Genomic DNA, 21095 nt, shown 5'->3' with positions numbered 1-21095 from the left:
CTTCGAAGATTTGGAAACCACAGTGCGGTGGGGCTGTAAATATTTTTAGGAAATAAAAATACAGCTGTTTTATTAATTATTGTTTCTTTCTGGTTTTAAATTCATGGCATGGAAGCCAACGTTAGTCAGGGTAGGCCCACTGAAATTAATGGATATGATTAACCTAATCCCACTGGTTTCAGTGAGTTTATTCTGAGTCAGCTGAACACAACCCATGCTAGTTTGTCTGTGACTGTTGTATACCTGGAAGCTGTAATTGTCTACCCCCCCCCTCCGAAAAAAATCAGTTTCAATAAATCTTCCTTGGGAGAGAGCAACTCTCTGTGCTCCCAAGCAGCACCCTAGCTGGGAAGAGAGATTGAAAAGCCACCCAGAAGTAACGTGCTCTACAAAGTAGGGCTCACCTCAAAGGAGAGCTCGTCGGATGCCTGCGCCGTGTAGCGTTTTACCACATGGGCAGCTGCAATGGCAGGAACATTGATAGAAGCTTCCTCATTGACCAGCAGTCGGTTGCCATGGTTATCAATCTGAAATATAAGGGGAGGGGGAGAATACAAGTGAACTGGGTGAAGCCTTGGAATGTTCTGTGGGTGTCATCCGGAGAGGAAGAGGGTGCCATTATGGCTGGGGTAATACCCAGAGGTAGAGGTGAGAAGGGAAATGACGCATCTGAGATACAGGTGTTAGAGAATTCCATCAGAAACTGAAATAAAGAGCAAAAATCCCCTCCCCCCAATTTGCATGTTCGTCAGAGGTCAGGAACAGAAATCACACGAGAAAATGCAAGCAGCATTCAGTACTGTACTGTTGTGCTTCTAGTCTGCAAATGTTATGTAAATCGTTATACTATTTGCTGAAATGTTTTTGTCATTTCCCTTCCACTGAAATCAATTGCTTTATTTAATTATGCGCATTTCAGCCGCTGAGGATAGCAAGATGAATAACGGAAGTCAAACTGTAGCGGAACAGAAACAGCACTGATTGTGAGGGACCCAGGACTGGATGAAAATTGTTACCTCCTCACATCCCTAATCCCAGCATACAGTAACCAGGTATACACCATTCACATGGGGCTTCCATCTCATTTTCTGCTAGATTTCCGCAACAGGCAGAAATGGGTATCTGTGGAGCCCTTGAAAGCAAGATTAACATTTCTAGCACCCTGGCAGCGTCAATGGTTGACTTAACTTTTCTGCAGAACATTCCAAATGTCTCAGGCATTTCACATATATTGTTTAAGACTGAGTATTTATCTGCTTAAAACACACACACACACAAAAACGCACAATTATATTGCACAGTGCTCCATCAGATCCTATATGAGAAATTAAAATAAAAAGAAATACACAAAGCATATTTCAGCTTGCAAATGGCATAGCTGCACCATCCACTGCCACAGCTACCCTCCCTGTTCCTCACCTCCATCCAGGTGAGGACTGGTCCACAGTTGATGTTGCTGTCCACAATGGCTGACAGCTTCTCCAGGTACTGTGAAAGCATGGGCACCAGCAGCTGGCAAAGGAGAGAGAAAATGAAAGGTGTCAGTGGCATAGCAGATCCCTGATTCAGTGTCAACGGAAGCCAACAACTACTTGAGAAGAGATGGTAAAAAGGCGAAAGATTTATACGATCTGAAGAGAAACCAGAGATGGTATGATGATGGGCACTTAGGAAGCACCAAAGTCTGGAAGTCTTTGGCAATGCTGTCTCTGAGCATTTGCAGAGTGCTTATGACACAGTAACTTGCAGCAGGTCCCCCACCTATTAGATAAGGTGGGGGTAGTTTCTTGGAATTAAAAGATTGGTAGCTCTCGGTATCGGATAGCATTTAATTTAATTTCATTATTTGTGATTACATTTACAGGGGTACCTTGGTTCTCAAACTTAATCCATTCCAGGAGTCCATTCGACTCCCGAAACCATTTGAAAACCAAGGTGTGGCTTCCGATTGGCTGTAGCAGCTTCCAGCACTCAAGCGGAAGCTGAGTTTGATATTCGGCTTCCGAAAACCCTTCGTAAACTGGAACACTTACTTCTGGTTTGCGGCATTCGGGAGCTGATGTTTGGCAAATAAGCCATTCGTGAACCAATGTTCCACTGTATTTCCATACCAAGGTGGAATGCGCTTCACAATTTTATCCTCACAACAACCTTGCAAGGAAGGTTAGCCCAAGAGGCAGTAGCTGGTCCAAGATCATCCAGTGAGCTTCATGGCTGAGTGGAGATTTGAACCCTGGTCTCCCAGGCCCTATGCAACACTCTAACCACTTGGAAGGGACCACAAGGATCATCTGCTCCAACCTCCTGCAATGCAGGAATATTTTGCCCAATATCGGGCTCGAACCCACAACCCTGAGATTAAGAGTCGCAAGCTCTACCAACTGTGCTATCAGGGAGAGTGACCACCTTGCTCTTCGCCTCAGGCAGCAAAAGGTCTTGGTCCAGGCCTGTAAGTCAGGGTAGACTAAGACTGAGAAAGATGTCCGGTCTCCACAGGCAGTGCGAATTCCCTGGACAACTTATATACTAGTCAGTACTTGGAATTCTCTGTTTCCAAATGTGGTGTGGGGAAGGGGACATGCAAGATTCCTGTGTTTGGCATAACCCTTGCCTATGCACGCCAGGGTGGCGCTGTGGGTTAAACCACAGAGCCTAGGACTTGCCAAACAGAAGGCTGGCAGTTCGAATCCCCGCGACGGGGTGAGCTCCCGTTGCTCGGTCCCTGCTCCTGCCAACCTAGCAGTTCAAAAGCATGTCAAAGTGCAAGTAGATAAATAGGTACCACTCCAGTGGGAAGGTAAACGCCGTTTCCTTTTGCTGCTCTGGCTCGCCAGAAGCGGCTTAGTCATGCTGGCCACATGACCCGGAAGCTGTACACCGGCTCCCTCGGCCAATAAAGCAAGATGAGTGCCGCAACCCCAGAGTCGTCCGCGACTGGACCTAACGGTCAGGGGTCCCTTTACCTTTACCTTTACGCATGCCAGAAGCCAAGCCACAGATAGTCACACCCTCCTCAAAACACTCCCCCACGCACCCCTCAAAATGTCTCCCAGAAAATCACCTCAGGGTGGGCCCGCATGTGACTGAGGGGCGGCAATTCGGGAAGCTGAGAGAAGCGCCTGTCGAAGATGCAGCAGTGGAGGTGAGCATCCAAGGTACGGAATTCCTCGTAATTGCGGTGCACCTGCCAGCTCTTTCCCTGCGGGGAGAAAGACAAACACTGAGAAACAAAAAAGTAAAAGGTTGGCCCCTAAGAAAAATTCAAAAATCCATATAAGGCCAATACCTTTAGTTGGCTTAATAAATATATTTAACCTACTATGAATTCGGAACCATTCAGGTAGAAGAGGGAGGTAGACAGCTGTTGAGCAAACGCAGGGTAAATGTGTGTGTGTGTGTGTGTGTGTGTGAGAGAGAGAGAGAGAGAGAGAGAGAGAGAGAGAGAGAGAGTTTGAATTGCATTCGCAGGGCCCATCCAAGCCCAGCATTCCCACAAAGCATCCCTTGAGCAGCTGTCTGGTCACTGCCAGGGAGGGATCATCATTAACACCTGTCCTGGGCCTTTATAAACAATTACCACCCATCCCCAGTGCTTTTATCAGTGCCAGACGGCTGGAGGCGCTCTTTTAAAATTCCCCACAATGCCTCAGAGCGCTGCTACATCAGGGGCAGTGTGGGGAATTTTAATGGTGGTTCTCACACCCAGCTGTTCCATCTCTGAAGGGAGCATTGCTATGGCTGCTGCTGCTGCCTGCCCCTGCCACCAGGTAAGCCCATGGATGAAGGAGGCATTGTGGTAAAATTTAAACGCTGGCTCCCAGACTCAGTTGCCAGTGATGACTGGAGCACAGTCACTGCAGCTTCCTGCAGTGCCAGCCACACCAAGTAAGCCTGACAAGGATGGGTCTCCCAAACTCGGTTGGCTGAGGGACCCCTCAAACCTGGAACTGCCCTGGTCTCTGTGCCAAAAGTTCAATGAACACAGCAGAACCCAAGGCCCATGGGCACAATCCAAACACACAGACAACATCCCAGACATGCGTTGGGATGCTAATGCAGCATGTGGCAGTTGTTTAAAAAAAAAGGCAAAATCCATGCTAGGGATTAGGAAACTGTGAACAAAATGGCCAATATCATAATGCCATTATACAATTCTATGGTGTGGCTGCATTTGGAATACTGCGTACACTTCTGGTTGCCTGGCCTCAGAGGACAGTCAAAATGGGCGAGGGAATTGGAGCAAGTCCCTTGTGAGGAAAGGTTGCAGCGTTTGGGGATTTTTTTGGCGTGGAGAAAAGGCGAGTAAAAGGTGATAGCATCCTCTTTTATTTGTCCCCGTGTTGGTTTTGGTTTATAAATAAATAAATAAAAACTTAAACAAACAAACAAAAAGGTGGCATGAGAGAAGTGCATGAATGGCATGGAGAAAGTAGACAGAGAAAAGTTCTTCTCCTTCTCTCATAACAGGAGAGACCCGAGGGCATCCAGTGAAGCCGAATGTTGGAAGGTTCAGGACAGGCATCAAAGAAAGTCCTTCTTCACATAGCTTGCAGTTAAAGGCTGGAATTTGCTCCCATATGATGGCCAAAAAACGAGGATGGTTGTAAAAGAGGATTAGACAAATACGTGGAAGACAAGGTTACAGCTGCTATGTTCTCCCCTCCAGCGTCAGAGGGATTATGTCTGAGTCCCAGTTGCAGGGAATCGAGGGTGGGAAGAGTGAGGTTGCACTGAGGTCCCGCTTGAGAGCTTCTCACAGGCATCTGTGAGAACAGGATGCTGGACTAGCTGGGCCTTTGGCCTGGTCCAGCAGATTTGGTTGGCTGAGCAGGACTACAGAACGGGAATATTCAAGGTTGGCGAAACTCATAGCAGCCTTCGTACAAATATATCCCAGGGTGGTTCACAATTAAGAAACAACAATTACAATTACATAATTCAAACAAAACAAAACACACAGCACATAATTAAAATGGAAGCACAGCACCTAATTCAGATTGCAGAATAGGTGGCCAGGTTATCTAACATTTAAAGGAAACTAGGCCTTTCCCTTGGTATCATCAAACAAGACACACAGAACGCTGTCTCCTCTACAAACCTAAACCTGTTTTATACCAATTTAACGGTCGATTAACAATGAATCTTGGGAATCGTACTACAGTAGGGAATTAAGAATTTATCAGTGACCTCTAACACCCCCTCCTCAAAGAGCTACAATTCCCAGAATTCCCTTGGAATGAGCATTATGCCTACTTAACAAGCCAATCCCGTCCAGAGTTTAGCATGCTTAAACCCACTGCACAAAACCATATCTACCTCTGCACTGGATCTTGCTGCAAGTGTGTAGGGCAGGTATAAACCTTGGTTAGATTAGAAACAATTAGCAATCTTTTAAAAAGTAACTCGCTTTGAAATAATTTAAACTGTCAAGTTAAATTGTTAATTTTTTTTAAAAAAACGGCACTAATTTTTTTAAGCTTTAAATTATTTCCGATTTAACTACAGTATAAAATAATGTGCGCAGTATAAAATAATGTACTGATGGGTGAACAGCTGCCAGTTACCTAGTCAGCTGACAACTCGGCTCAAGAAGATAAGAAGCAAATCCAATGAAATCGAACAAATCCAACAGGTTTTGCCAGTTGACTCCCCCGCCCCGCCCCTTACCTGGCAGGTGACCTGCACATCAAACAGCACCTCTCCCTCCTCCAAGTGGCTGAGATTCTCATTCTGCTCGGGTGCAAGCTGCAGCTGCGGGGAGAGAGAAAATTCAAGTACCCCCTGCAGCAGTGGGGAGGCAGAAATAGCCACCTGTCCTGCCACTTCCCTTCCCAGGCTGCCATAGGGACTCAGGTGCCCAAGGTAACAGTCCCTCGGTCTCCCAAGCCCTGCAAAGAGAGCAGGGTGGCAAACGTACCTCGATGTGTCCAAAGTCAAGAGCTTCGTAGTGGAAATGAGCACACTCGGTCAGCTTGGGGAAGTGGCCTCGTGTGATGGAAAGTCTGCAGGGAAAGAGAGATAGGAAATGGGTTATGTTGCTATGGGCGCTAACTCTTGAGTTTCAAGCCTTAGGTAAAATACTAAAAAGCACCCTCCTGCCATGTTGCCATATGCACTGAAGCCACTGTGACATCCTGAGCCCAACCTCCCTCCCATGGGTGTCCATCGCCAGGGGGAAGGATTTTCCTCCCCCCCCCTTGCCCTAGATGAACCATAATCCTAAAATTCCCAGCTTTCTTTCTTTTTTAAAAAAAGCATAAGGCTGCATACACACTATACCTTTAAAACATCCTCAAAGCACATTCCCACCGCCCCTCCCCAAGAATTCTGGGCCTTTGCAGGAGAGAAGGCGCTTCCAATGTGTTTTAAAGTGTATTGTGCGTACGCAGCCGAAGTTCCTAGCATTTGTATAATCTCAGATTAAATGTACACACGCAATTCTTCTCATTTTTGCATGACAGAAACTAGCCTGCTCCCCACTTTGGGTGTTTTGCTTTGCTTCCACCCCACCCCATAAACCAGGCTTCCTCAAATTCGGCCCTCCAGATGTTTGGAGACTACAGTTCCCATCATCCCTGACCACTGGTCCTGCTAGCTAGGGATCATGGGAGTTGTAGGCCAAAAACACCTGGAGGGCTGAGTTTGAGGAAGCCTGCTAAGCATTCCTGTGGAAGCCCGTGCATCTTCCTCTCCCCAAATCCTACACTTGCTCCCTGGCTTGTCTCAAGCCCTCTCTCTGCAGGCCTTTCCCCTGTCATCCTAATTCCTTTAGCTTGCTTACGTCAGGCACTCTCAGCCCAGATCTGCGCCATACAATGAAACCAAATCCAGTGCACATTTACAGCACAGGACTTCCTCCCGACAACTCTTGGGAAACTTTCATTTTCTCCTCACGGGGCTGCAGTTCCCTTCACAAACTACAGTTCCCGGGATTCTTTCAGGCATTAAATCTACGCTGTGGATTTGCCTTTAGAGCCGTTCTGCCTTCATCCTTTAAACGGCCACACCTTTTAGAGGCTGCAGGGGCGAGTTCAAAAAGTTGGTGAGTGGATGCTGCCTCTCAGTCCTGGGGGTTGAATCTACAGTCCTGCAATGCAACACAGCCTTGGGCCTGTTTTCATCTCTCTCTCTCTCTCTCTCCCTCTTTCTCTCGATTTTACCTCTTGGTTGGCTTCCCCTTGATGTTACTGCTTGCATTCCCCAGTGAGCGGACTTGTCCCTCTCCCGTTGTATCGATGTTGTCCGTGCTCCGGGCCTGTGCAGTCAAAATAAGGAAGGTATGGATAAATATTGACACTTCTGACACTTCTTCCCACGGCCAAAGCAACGCAAAAAAAAAAAAAAGTTCTCCGGGGATCATTCTTCAGGCTTAGAGCTGGCCTGCTACAATTCCACCCTGCAGCTAAGTCAGGGATCGGTTGGCAGACAGATTTCACAGTATCTTCCGCAGATAATCGCAGGAACCTCCCAAGTTACAAAAGGATACAATGGCTGATCTCCCAGTACAATGCCGGTCCCTGACATTCTATACGAACAGCATCTTTAATAGATGCCGTCCAGCCTTCTCCCTACATCAGCTGCCACATTATCTAGCTCAGTTTCCCAGTTTGCCAAGATAAGTTTTATTTTGTCACCCTGTCTTCAAGGACTGTTTGCAATCCCACCCCCCCTTTTTAAATTGCTGCTCGGTTTGCTAGCAATACTTGTCATTTTCCCACCCACCATCCAGGTAACTGATTTTAAAAAGGAAGAAAAAGTAACGTTGTTGGACATAACATTGGTCCCTTTCGTTGGATAGCTCAAAAGGTATCACAGGACACTGTTTGGAAGACTGGGAGACCTGCGATCACGTGACATTATGCGTTTCAAATGCCGAAAAACCCTAAATAAAATAAAATAAAATAATCCAGAGCGGGATTACGCAACTCAAAACATGGTAGCCGAACCTGTAAAAACCCACAGGTCTATATATAGGGGCAGCGCTGAAGCAAACCTCCCTGATGGTTCTTTTCACACACACACACACACACACACACACACGTGTGTATATATATATATCAGTTTTTCAAAAATATTTTGACAAAAATACAATCTAATATTTTCCAACAAATGTGTATATTTTTACTTTTTTGGGGGGGGGGAATTGTAATGCTACATCTCCTTCATTAGTCCAATTATCTTTCAGTGGTTTTGGGACTTCATTACTCCAGTTATTAATTACTCCCTGGCTATTCTTTCGCATTAATTTAACTGTTTGGTTTAAATTAATCCTGCTAATGAGTTTATTTGTGTACAATAACATTTCATATAATCCACAAATTTCCCCCCGTTTCTGATTGTTTTCGTATATAAATAAGGTGAGCTTGGCTAGTCAAAGTCTGCTCCTCAGCCTTGGTGGGACAACTCAGGCCCCAAATACCTGAAAGAGTGCCTCCTTCCCTACAGACCCTCTTCCGTGCTAAGATTGGTGGCATACCCTCCAGCATTTCTCCAATGAAAATAGGGATGCCCCATTCCATAATGATAATTTTACTATTTACTGTATACCCCACACATCTTACTGAGTTGCCCCAGCCACTCTGGGCAGCTTCCAACATATATAAAAACATTTTAAAAAATGAAACATAAAAAACAGGATTGCCTTCAGATGGCTCAGGGGTCAGATAACTCCATACCCTCCAACATTTCTCCAATGAAAACAGGGACATCCTAAGGAAAAGTGGGACATTCCGGGGTGAAATCAGAAACCCGGACAGCTTCTGCATAATAATTTCTAACAAAGGAGAGTCCTCCAGATACTGTGAAACAGGTCCTTCCATCAAGAAGTTAGTGTTTACTCAAAATCCCCTTTCTTGTCATTTGAACCCACAGGTTAGAATCCTGCATTCTAGAGCAGGGGCAGGGAAACTTTTTTCCCCTGGCAGGCCTGGTCTAGATTGCAGGATTGCCACCTGCCTGTCAATCACATGACATCACAATGACATCAGGCAACAAGCATCTTTGAAGGCACGCTGGGAGTGTCCCATTGAGGAGTCTTGCTAAAGAGTCTAAAATGGAGGGGCTTCAATGCGAACCCCTCTGTGATCCAGAATAGCTCCGTCAGTAGAGCAGTAGAGCAAGAGATTCTTAATCTCAGGGTTGTGGATTCGTCCCACGTTGGGCAAAAGATTCCTGTATTACAGGGGATTGGACTAGATAACTCTTGTGGTCCCTTCCAACTCTACGATTCCATGAAATGTTCCTTTGAAGCAATGCCAGTACTGGCCTCACTCCTGATGCTGCGTCTGACGTCAGATGTGGGGAGTGATTTGCCGGGAGTGGCCTGGCAGGCCAAAGTTGGCCCGTAAACCAGGGGCTCCCTACCCCTGCTGAAAATAAATTTTGTTTCCCTTATGTGACAGCCCTTCAAATATTTTAACATAAGACAAACCACTGGGTCGGGCTAGTGACCCATCTAGTCCAGGCATCCTGTTCTCACAGTGGCCACCCAGATACCTGAGAGGAATCCTTAAGCAGGATCCGAGCAAAAGAGCACTTTCCCCTCCTATGGTTTCCATCAATTGGTATTCAGAAGCATTACTGCCTCTGACCATGCAGGGAGAGCATAGCTTTCATGGCTGGTAGCCACTGACAGTCTTATCTGCCTTGAAAATGACTATCACATCACCCTTTAGTCTTCTCCAGGCTAAACAACATACCCAACTCCTCCAACCTTTCATTATAGGGCTTGGCCTCCAGGCCCCTCACCATCTCTCTTGCCCTCCTCTGGGCACTTCCGACTTTGTCGATTTCCTTCTTCGACTGCAGCACCCAGAACACAGTGCTCCAAGGGAGGTCAGGTGACAACGGTCTCCCTGCTTCCCATGATCTGGACACAATACTTCTTCCGATGCAGCCTAGAACGGCTAAGAGCAACAAATCCACATCTCTTCCTCTCTCCCCCAGTCATGCGCTGTGAGACAAAAAGTTATGGGGTGTTTCCCTGCTCCATTTGATCAGCCTCCTCAGCTAGCGGAGGTGGGGGAACTGAAAATGACAATGCTTTGTTTTATTGCGTCACATTTCTAGGGGAGAGAAGATGCGAGGCTGGTGGTTTTGGAGATGGCCACATGGAAAAGTTCCAGTTTTACACAAAGCCTGTTGTGATTCAGCCCAGGTGCCTGCTGACAGCGATGAAAAGCATGGCAGTCAATGGAATAACACTCCTCTGCAGGAGCAAATTGAGTCATCCTCCATTTACTCAGTGCCAGGAGCAATTCAAAGAACTCATTTTGCCATATCATGCTTTCAATGGCCTGGGACTAGCATAGCTCAAGGACCACCTTCCTCCATGCAGCCCTGCCTGTTTACTCAGATCCTCATCTGACTTGCCTCACCTTGGTGACAACCAGGTGACAACCAGGTATAGGGCTTTCTTGGTGAAAGTACAGGTACCTCGCCTCTGGAACACCCTCCTCAGAGATTTCAGTTACCTCTTACCTAGGGCTGTATCCAACTAAGATTTACTCAGAGTAGACCCATTAAAATTGATGGCTCAAAGTTAACCATGTCCATTAATTTCATTGATTCTATTTTGAGTTATGACTATCATGGAATAAATCACTTCACTTTAACCCTTTAGGTAGGGCTGTTGAGGGTGTTGGGTTTTTTTTTTTTTTTTTTTTTGCAAAGTTGTTGAGCTTTCTTTACAAAATCTTTTTTTTAAAAAAAAACCACAAGTTTTTCAGCTTTTGTTAATGAAATTCACCAAAATCCACACTGCCGACATGGGCTGCCATACGTCCAGATTTTCCCGAGCGGAATACCGGCTATGTCTGGGAAATTCTGGACATATGGAAACTCTACTTTAGGTATAAAAAGACTTGTATTTTTACAGGAATTTACCTGAATGAATTGATACTACAATCTTCTGCTAATTTCACAGTTGCTCTGTTTTGTTTGTGCTGTTTCTTGGCTGTAAATAAGAACACAGGAAGTTGCCTGATACAAAGTCAGACAGTTTTTCTCTCAATTATCTATGGGCTATTGCAGCCTTCTCCAACACGGCGCCCTCCTGATATTGTTACACTACATCTACCATCGGCCCCAGCAATCATGGCTGGCAGTCAAGTACGGGGCGAATTGCAGTCCACCAACAACAAGAAGGCACCAGGTTGGGAAAGGCTGGTACAAGGACCACATCGGGATAATCACATATCAGGTAAATAAGATATTAATAACACTGCAGATCGTACCTGCGGTCCATTCGCTCTTCCCTAACTTCAGCGAGCTAACAAACCAGAAAATGCATTCCAACCACAGCAGTTTTCCATTTTGTCAGAACTGGAAAACTATAGTGTCCACCCTTGGGAACTAGTGAGAATGCAATTTTGAATCAAGATGGTGGACTGAACCTTTCAAAACTGCCCTGACATTTTCTTGTTTGTTTGTTATGTTAGACAGACGGACGGACGGACACACTAGCAGCCTTAGCCCTGGCATTGCCTGGGAATTCTACCTAAATACTTTCATTGCAGAGATCCAAAGCTAATTTTCAGTCCCTATAGATAGACTGACAATCAACACAGCTAACTAGGTATTGCACACCTGCCTGAGAAACTTTGCAGCTACTCAGAGGAAACATAGGAAGGCGATTTCAACCAGGTCAGGTTATTTGCCCATCTAGTCTAGTTGTGCCTACTCTTATAAGCAGTGGCTCTCCAGGTTCTCAGGCAGAGTCTGCTACCAGACCCTTTTAGCTGGAGATGCCAGCAGGAATTGCATCTGGGACCTTCCGAAAGCGAAGCAGATGCTCTACCACTGAGGTATGCAATGGCGGCTCCCAAAAGCGTCCCATTGATCTGGACCAGACTGCAGCTCCCAAGCAACCCAAAGACACAGGTTGGTAGCAGGCACAAAGCTCAACTGCACACCGCAGCAGGATTGCGCAAGCAGTTGACCGGCAGCAGGGAGGCTGAGATCTGCAGCTATTTTGTCACCACCAGGAATCCAACAGGCATCCGAGCTGCCCTTGTGACTTGTGGTGAGGAAATACCCTGAGTGTACACTGTGGAGGATGCTTTTGGCTGACGCATGCTACGACAGGAGGAACGCTGTTGTGCGCTGGGATGCATGATTGGCTGAGACGCTATTTTCCTTTCCTCCACTCATACTCCTTGCCTCAGGACCCCCTCTACTTCTCTATTACCTCTCCCCTACAAAGATCTGCTGGGAAACTCCCTCTCTGATTAACCCTCATCTGGAACATGGGAAGCTGCCTTGTACCAAGCCAGACCATGCACCCACCTGGCTCAATATTGTCTATGCTGACCGGTGGCACCAGCTGCTCTCCTGGGTCCCGGGCAGGATGCCTTTCCAAGCCCTACCAGAAGATACCAGGGATTGGACTCAAGACCACCTTCATGCAAAGCGGATGCTCTGCCACTGAGCCACGCCCTCTTCTCCAAAAACCCTCCCTCCCAGGAATGCTTATGAGTAGACTGCCATCAGCCCTTACAGAAAACCACAGGGTGGGCCATCCAAATACAGGCATTGTCTGCCATTGCCCCAGAAATCTGGAATGCCTTCCCTCTGCCATACGTGAAGCAGAATCCATCAGTTGATCTAAGTAAGGTAAAAAAAAGGTAAAGGACCCCTGGATGGTTAAGTCCAGTCAAAGGAGACTATGGGGTTGCGGCGCTCATCTCGCTTTCAGGCCAAGGGAGCCGGCGTTTGTCCACAGACAAAACCGCTTCTGGCACAACGGAACACGGTGACAGAAACCAGAGCACATGAAAATGCAGTTTACCTTCCCACCGCAGCGGTACCTATTTATCTACTTGCACTGGTGTGCTTTCAACCTGCAAGGTTGGTAGGAGCTGGGACAGATCAAAGGGAGCTCACCCCATTGCGGGGATTCGAACCGCCGACCTTCTGATCGTCAAGCCCAAGAGGCTCAGTGGTTTAGACCACAGCGCCACCCGCGTCCCTAATTGATCCAGACATCTTGTAAAGGTATTATGACCCATGATGTGCACTGGTGGTGTAATGTTTGACCCTTTCCCCTGAATAGCAAGGACTTAAGAATATAAGAACAGCCTGCAGGATCAGGCCAGTGGCTCAGCTACTTCAGCATCCTGCTCAGGTCGGTGGTCCATCTAGTTCAGCATCTTCACAATGGCCAAGCAGATGCCTTTGCAAAGTCCACAGGCAGCACCTGAGACCAACGGCATTCTCCTCTCCAGTGATTTCCAGCAACTCGCATTCAGAAGCATACTGCTTCCAGCTATGGAGGCAGAGCATTGCCATCATTGCTAGTAGCCACAGATAGCGTTATAATCCTTCACAGAATCATAGAACTGTACAGTTGGAAGGGACCCTGAGGAACAGGACTGCAATACCTCAAGGACCGCCTCTTTCCATATGAACCTATCCGGACTCTGAGATCATCTTCTGAGGCCCTCCTTCGTGTGCCTCCTTCTCGAGAGGTCCGGAGGGTGGCAACACGAGAAAGGGCCTTCTCTGCAGTGGCTCCCCATCTGTGGAATGCTCTCCCCAGTGAAGTTCGCCTGGCGCCTTCATTATACACCTTTAGGCACCAGGCAAAAACGTTCATTTTTAACCAGGCCTTTGGTTGATCTGATTTACATCCTATGCCCTTTTAAAATGTTGTTCTGTTTTTTGAGGGGGGGTGTTATTGGGTTGTTGTTGTTTTTATTTTGATTATATAATTATGGTTTTTTTTTTAATACCTCTGGGTATAGGGTGGTACATAAATTCAATAAATAATCATAATCATCAAATCCAACTATGCAGATGTCCCATACAGGGACTGAACCTGCAACCTTGGTGTTATCAGAACCATGTTCTAACCAACTGAGCTATCTTACCCAGGTCATGAATTTGTCTACTCCTCCTTTAAAGCTATCTAACTTGGTGGTCACGACTGCCCCTTGTATGAGCAAATTCCATAGTTTTACTATGAACTATGCGAAGAAGCGCTTTCTTTTATCTGTCCTGAATAGGTTCATATAACGCCATTAAGGATTGAGCTTTGTGTGGAAAGAGTCTCTTGCCAAATTGAAATGCTCACACGCAACAGGAGGGCACATTCACAGATTCCCATGGCAGAAGGGCTGCGTGGATGGCTTGTAACAGCTGATCATAGTAGAGAGTCTAACACATGGCTGGTAGGATGCACACAACCATCATTAGCTCTGCACAATATGGATAAGAATGCACCTTTCCAGCCATCTCACTCAGTTCACTGTTTCAAAGATTTTAATGCCACTTTCTGGGTCAAGGAGGCGGACATCAGCACAAAAAAACACAAAAAACAAAACCACAATCTAAAAAAATAAGAAACAGAAGTAGTTGAAATAATGCAGAGCACTACATGTTTTAAAGCAGCTTGAAATAAAAATGGTTTTTCTGAAAGCAGCAGAAGTATCAGCTAAGGCTAGGTTGATCTGTTTGGGGTTTCTCTTAAATTCTCATTTTTCCAGCCTTAGGTTCGCTTCTCATATTTCCACATCAGTTTGCAGAGTTTTTTTAAAAAAAAAATCTCATGAAAATTCATCAGCATTTTAGTAAGGATTTATTCTTCTTCTTCTTACAATTATTATTATTATTATTTATTGAATTTATATACCGCCCTATACCCGGAGGTCTCAGGGCAGTTCACAGAACAAGATCAGCATAAAGAAAATTATGCAATTCTGCCTAATGCACACATTTTGCAAAGGAATTTCCCCTAAAATAATGCACTTTGTATGCTATTTTTACTAATATAAGCATGTATATGCACACTTTACCCTAATGTTCACATTTCTGTAATTTTTTTGGTTGACAAGCTGCTTTGTAAAATTCAGAGACATGTCGGTTTTGGAGGGCAGCTGTGTTTGGTTTGCATATTATTATCGGTATATTTTGCCAAGTGAATCAATCTTATTCCCATCCCTGGTCTCCCAAGTAAGGGAGTTTGACAAATATGGGGCCACCACCAAAAAAAAGTCTCTTTCTCTCATCTGCCAGTCTAACATACCATAATGCATGGTTCTCAAGACCCATGAAGCTTCGCATCAGTACAGGCAGTCATTAAAATAGCTTTCAAATATTATTCCATACTTTGGCTTAATGTCAATAAGGCTATAAACCTGTGTCTCAGTTATACCACTTTAGTCTGCAGTGGAGGGAAGGGGCCTCATATGATGCATACAAATAGAAAACTATTATTTAAGACAAGGTGGGTAACCTTAAACTACAATTCCCACTAGCACCAGCCACCCTGAGGAGTGGTCAGGGAAGATGGAAGTCATAGTCTGACACCTGGTCAGCTACAGGTTCAGGGGAAAGGATAATCTAGAATCTTTTCATTGGCACATAGGATGCTTTCCAAATGGGGGCTTTGGGTCATATAGATAAAACACAAGGATAATTATTCATATTGTATTGTAATGGGTGGGTGGGTTGTAAGATGCTTTAAATTTGTTTGATGGGGACCAGGTGGGCTTACATTTTTTGATCAATACAAAGAAAGAATTGGGGATTCCCCGTTTGTAGAAATTTAGTGCGTTTTCGTACAGATATCTGAATCTGGAGCGCCTCCTGCACACTTTAAAAAGTGCTCATTCCAATTTGTAGCAAAGGCTTGTGTTCCTGGTGAGATTTCAGTGTTATCTGGAAACTAGGAACAAGAAGTCCCAATGCCTGATATGGAAAAGGAGTTGTTTCGGAGAGGCTCCCCCACTGAAATCCCACACTCGCCTGAGACATGGTGACTTCCCTTGACCCTCATCTGCCTTCCTCCCACAGCCCTGAATTAACAGTAACAGATCAAGAAAAGCTACCGCTGTCTCCAGGAAGTCAAGTAGAAACTTCCTCCCAAGCTATTTTTCGCCTATGGCGTGCATTTCAGGGGAAGTACCTCTGACATAGCTCTGCACTTAATACCAAAACTGGCCTATTCAGCAGTTTTCAAAAATCTTTCTGTATCTCAAACTCACAAGCAGCTTTTTTGCCTCAGTGACAAGCCGAGGGGCTGACCCTATGCAATCTGGTTTCTCCAGTTAAAAGGGAATGCAGGCTGGCAAAATTTTGTTTAATTTTTACATTTATATCACTTTTTTATTACACCTATTAATATCAGGCAGGAACCTTCAGTGTTCTCTTTTTGGCACCTGCTTAAAACATTTTTGTTTAGGCAAGCCTATCCAGACAGGTAGAAGTTATATCTGCTTTTATTTCTTTTGATGATGTTTTTTTAAAAATTATTATTATTATTATTATTATTATTATTATTATTACTTTATTTATATCCTGCCCATTTGGCAGCTTACAGCACTTATAAAACATAATGAAACATCAAACATTACAAACCTCCCTAAACAGGGCTGCCTTCAGGTGTCTTCTAAAAGTTGTGTAGTTCTTTATCTCCTTGACATCTGAAGGGAGGCCATTCCACAGGGAGGGTGCCACTACTGAGAAGGCCCTCTGCCTGGTTCCCTGTAACTTGGCTTCTCGCAGTGAGGGAACCACCAGAAGGGCCTCAGCACTGGACCTCAGTGTCCGGGCAGAACAATAGGGGTGGAGACGCTCCTTCAGGTATACTGGGCCGAGGCTGTTTAACCATCTTTTGAATATTTTTAAATACCTGTTTCTAACCGCTTTAATCAACAATTTTAATGTTTTATTTCATGCTGTTGTAAGCTGCTTAGAGGTTTTCTTACAATCAAGCGATATATGGATTTGGTTTAACAATAAATATCATATGAGGAGTAGGTGGGGCCTAGCTTGCTTGCTGGAACAGAAAAGTAGCCCTCCCCACTGCAACATTTTGTTGCAGGTCCCTCTTGCAGTACCATTCGTGCACATGGCACTTCACAGAATACCGGCATTCATTCAGGAGGGTGTTAACACTGTTACGGTACATCAATGCTACTAAGAAACCAGAGATTTGGCACAGATATAACCCAAGGTCCCCTGATAACTAGAAAGTGCCAGAAACTACTAGATGCCATATATAGTGGTACCTCGGGTTACAAACACTTCAGGTTACAGACTCCGCTAACCTAGAAGTAGTGCCTCGGGTTAAGAACTTTGCTTCAGGATGATAACAAAAATCGCGTGACGGCGTGACAGGAGGCCCCATTAGCTAAAGTGGTACCTCAGGTTAAGAACAGTTTCAGGTTAAGAACGGACCTCCGGAACGAATTAAGTTCTTAACCAGAGGTACCACTGTAAATCATTAGAGGACAACCAAAACAATAGGATTGAGAAGGGAGGAATTTGTGCATCTTTCTTTCAAAATGGGTGACATAATGCCTGCCCTGAAATGGTTACAGCAAGTCCACACTAGCTAGAAAGCTGAAATTTTTCATGCAGATGGCCCAAGGCATCCTGATCTCCAGAAAAGTGTGGAATAGTATATTATTTGTGCACTTCTCTTGCAAAACAGGAGGCAAGAGGAAGAAAACAATCAACAGTCCCTTTCACATTACTGGAAAGCCTGAATCTGGTACACATTGCAACCAAAGACACCCATTTCTGCAAAAGCAGAGATAAACTTTGACACTCAAAACTCCTGACACAGAGTTGCGTTAACAAAGGCCCGCAGATATGAGCAAAACCACACACAGTGTGAGGTTCTGCTTTTCTTCCACACTTTCCCATCAGTCTTGACTTTGGAAAGCTTGCAGAATTCAAGCTATATGTTCCAGAGACCATGATAGCAAGTCAGTGCTGACCTCTTCTGAGTATCTCCAACTTGTGGACCACACAGGGCAGATCAACACCATATATTTAAAGCACATTTGGTGCACATTTAAAACAGTTCACTTACCCCCACCCCCACCCCCACCCAGAATTCTGGGAGCTATAGTTTCATCCTCACAGAGCTACAATACCCAGGATCCTTACCAGACAGTTCCTGGGATTCTTTGGGGGAAGTCATGAGCTGTAAATGTTTTTTGAATGTATGGTATGAATCCGTGGCCCTTGGCAGTCCAGAAATAAGAGAAGCAGGGAAGTAAAATGTGAGCACCCACCTCTGTGGCGCTAACCCAGAGATGACCTCCACTTCATTAATGGGATGTTAGCTACATTTGGACTGAACTGTGATGTGAATTTTAAACCATGTATTTTCATCTGCCCATAATTGTTTTTGAATGATCATTGTTAATTACGTCGCAATCTGCACCTGTAATTGTGTAATGAAGGGCAGGCAATATATAATTGCAAAGCACACTTGTTGTTATTTACTAAATTTCTAACCCGCCCTTCCTCCCGAGGGAGCCCAGGGCAACAAACGGCCAAGCAATTAAAAGTAAAATAAAAAAAAAAACTTATGAAATATTTAAAACCTCTAAAAACAGTTACATATCCCCACAGCTAAGCCTTTCAAGGTTGCCAGGAACAGCATATTTCAGCTATCCGATGCTTGGGTGAACAGGAATGTCTTTAAATTCCTCCTGAATGAGGGAGACAGACCCACTGCACCAGGGAGGACATCCATAGATAGGATGCACCACCAAGAAGGCCCTGTCATGGGTCAATGCCAACTGGGCAGGAGCCAGTGGCAGTGGCAAGGCCACCAAAAGCGTCTGTCCTGCTGATTGTATAGCTCAAGATAAACGCAAACAATTGCATTCAACACATAGCTATACTAGCTACCACATACGACTCAAGCAAATCTTCCTTCCCTCTCCCGGCCACCCTGCACCCACTTTCCTTCTTGCTGCCTTTGTCTACCCCACCCTTTCACACACGCTTGCATTTTTCTCTTTGCACATATGCACATGGGTTTGTTTCGTTGCGGCTGTTCCTGGAGCAAATGTGGAAACATGATTTGTTTTCATTTTGTTTTTACAACTTCCTATTTATCAATCCATCAAAAATCCTACGTCTTACTAAAGGGTTTAAGGGGAAAGTGAAGCCAAAGGAGTGATGGGGGGGGGGGAGGTACGCTGGCAAAACCTGGAGGGGATGGTAATGTCAAGCCAGAGCCCAGCCTTCAACTTGAAGCAGAGACGGGGAACTTGTGACCCTGCAGTCGCTGTTGAACTCCAGCTCCCATCAGCCCCAGCTAGCGCAGCAGATGTCCAGGAATGGCGGGAGTTGTAACCCAACAGCACCTGAAAGCTTACAGGTTCCCCATCTCCGACTTAAAGGAATCTGGCTCAGAGCATTTGAAGGCAATCTGGGAGAAAAAGACTGTCGCTCACGGGTGCATGTACACTCACCCCTATTTTCGCCTCCAGCAAAACAGGTTTTGCAGGGTTCTGCATCATTTCCAAACCCTGCAAGACCTGTTTGACCAGAGACCACAGAGAGACAGCATGTGAAGCCAAGCCTCTCGGCAAACAGTTCCAATTCCTTTTAAGCAAAGGAAAGCACCATCCATCTCCACTCAATGCCTCTGATGGTCTGGTGCAAAACTGCTTGGAGCTGCTGTAGCAGACAAACACCACAAAGGCACTGGTAAGTGGAAGAACAGAGGTGGTTTTTTTGTTTTTTTCAGGATTTCTTTCAGAATTGAGTGGATCAAGACTCTGTACAGTATATCTGTGTCCGTCCGCCCCCCGCTGTGCCTACCAATGGGCCAGTCTGTTAATGGTGCTTCTGGTCAACCTATATCAACAGGGAATTCTTTCCCACTGGCCAGAAAGACAATGGCAGAAAGTAGCTGCTCCAACACACTGTAAATTGTGGACAGCATCATAGATCCCTCTCCAGGCTACAGTAGCCAGTGCTCCTAATCACCTAATTCTAGTCTTAATTGCCTGCTTCCTGACATTGGCTTTTCACCTTTTGTTTCTGGGGTTCTGCTGCAAATCCAGCTGCCGGGGCCTAGCAACGCTGCTGCTGCTGCTGCACTCCCAACAGTTGATGTTGAGTGAAGCAGAGAACAGCCTCCTAATTATTTGGGGGAAGTTGTGGAGTGCATTTGTGTGTGTGTGTGATGTTCTAATTACAATGGATGAGGCACAATTCCTAATGATGGGGAGAAAGTGGTGGCAACGCGTGGGAGGGGGGGAGGGGGTCGGCTGTCTCGGTGAATTATTGCGGTTGCTCTCTAGGGCAGAGGAATCTTCCCCTTTGCGCCACGGCGCTGGTGGGTTGCCAGGGGGCATCCAAAGCGCTCCCTTGACCTAGATCTCCCCGAGTTTCAGGACTTGAGGGAGGGACGGGTTCCCACTCCCCCCAAAAAAAAATGTCACGGGAGGGGGGGTGAGGCGGAGAGGAAGCTATCGGAAGAAAAAATAAGGGGTTTTCAGCTGACTTTCCCCCGTTCTGCATTTTGCTGAAATCTGATGGGGGGTTCCCGGGGGGGCTCCCAATTTCACCTCTCTTTCCACCCCGCCCCGGCGAGGAGAGTGACGGGGCGCGGTGGTGTGTTCCTAGGGGCGCCCGATGTGGGTTTCGATGGTAACAGGTGCATGCCGCGCGAGAGGATGAGAAGGCGCCCCCTAAGCCCGCCCCACATCTCCTCCTCCTCCCCCCCCTACCCACCCACCCCACACTCAGCCAGAGAGAGGGAAAGGCGCCTTCACTTACCACCATGGCGCCGCGATCCTGATGTGCCCCGGCGGCGGCGGCAGCCCGGGCCAGTCCCGGGCCGAGCCGAGACAATAGGGGAGGGAGCAGCGCGGCCGCCCGACGCCGCCAGCCGATCCTCTCCGGCCCGGCCCCTCGGATGCGCGTCCGTCCTCCTGCCCGTCTCCGGCTGGGGAGCGCCAGCCAGCCAGCCAGCTAGCGAGGCGATCGGGCGGGCGGGCAGGCGAGCAGAGCAGCGGCGGGGCGGGGAGCGCAGGCGGGCGGGGGCGGGCTCAGGCTCGGAGAAAGACGGGGAGGAGGAGGAGGAGGAGGGGGCGGCAGGGAAGGGGGGGTCGATCGGCGGTTTGCAACAAAAGGGGCGCAAGGAAACGAGGTGGGGGTGCAGGCGCGGGGATCCGACAGGCGACCCCCCCCCCCACACACACACACAGACGTCGCCCTTCCTCGTTTTGAACCCCGCCACCCTCCCGCTTTTTTTTTTTCGCCGTGCGATCGCACCGAAGGGGGTTAAAAAACAACAACCCTGAAACAAAAGGGGCAGCTGGAAGGGACGGCACAAAGGG

General features: G+C 46.6%; 1 protein-coding gene across 1 annotated transcript in view; it reads right to left on the bottom strand.

Annotated features, from left to right (window-relative positions):
• The window catches only part of ARHGAP33 (Rho GTPase activating protein 33), a 41399-nt gene extending 20656 nt beyond the window's left edge, over positions 1-20743 (bottom strand). The window contains 7 exon segments of the mRNA XM_033158087.1: positions 405-527; positions 1420-1512; positions 3062-3199; positions 5668-5751; positions 5918-6002; positions 7161-7255; positions 20533-20743. Coding sequence (XP_033013978.1) covers positions 405-527; positions 1420-1512; positions 3062-3199; positions 5668-5751; positions 5918-6002; positions 7161-7255; positions 20533-20538 — 624 coding nt within the window. The 5' untranslated portion in view covers positions 20539-20743.
• Between the last annotated feature and the right edge of the window lie 352 nt (positions 20744-21095).

The sequence above is a fragment of the Lacerta agilis genome, chromosome 8 (genome assembly GCF_009819535.1).
Source record: "Lacerta agilis isolate rLacAgi1 chromosome 8, rLacAgi1.pri, whole genome shotgun sequence".
Classification (NCBI taxonomy): domain Eukaryota; kingdom Metazoa; phylum Chordata; class Lepidosauria; order Squamata; family Lacertidae; genus Lacerta; species Lacerta agilis.
This window is presented reverse-complemented; position numbering and strand designations above follow the sequence as displayed.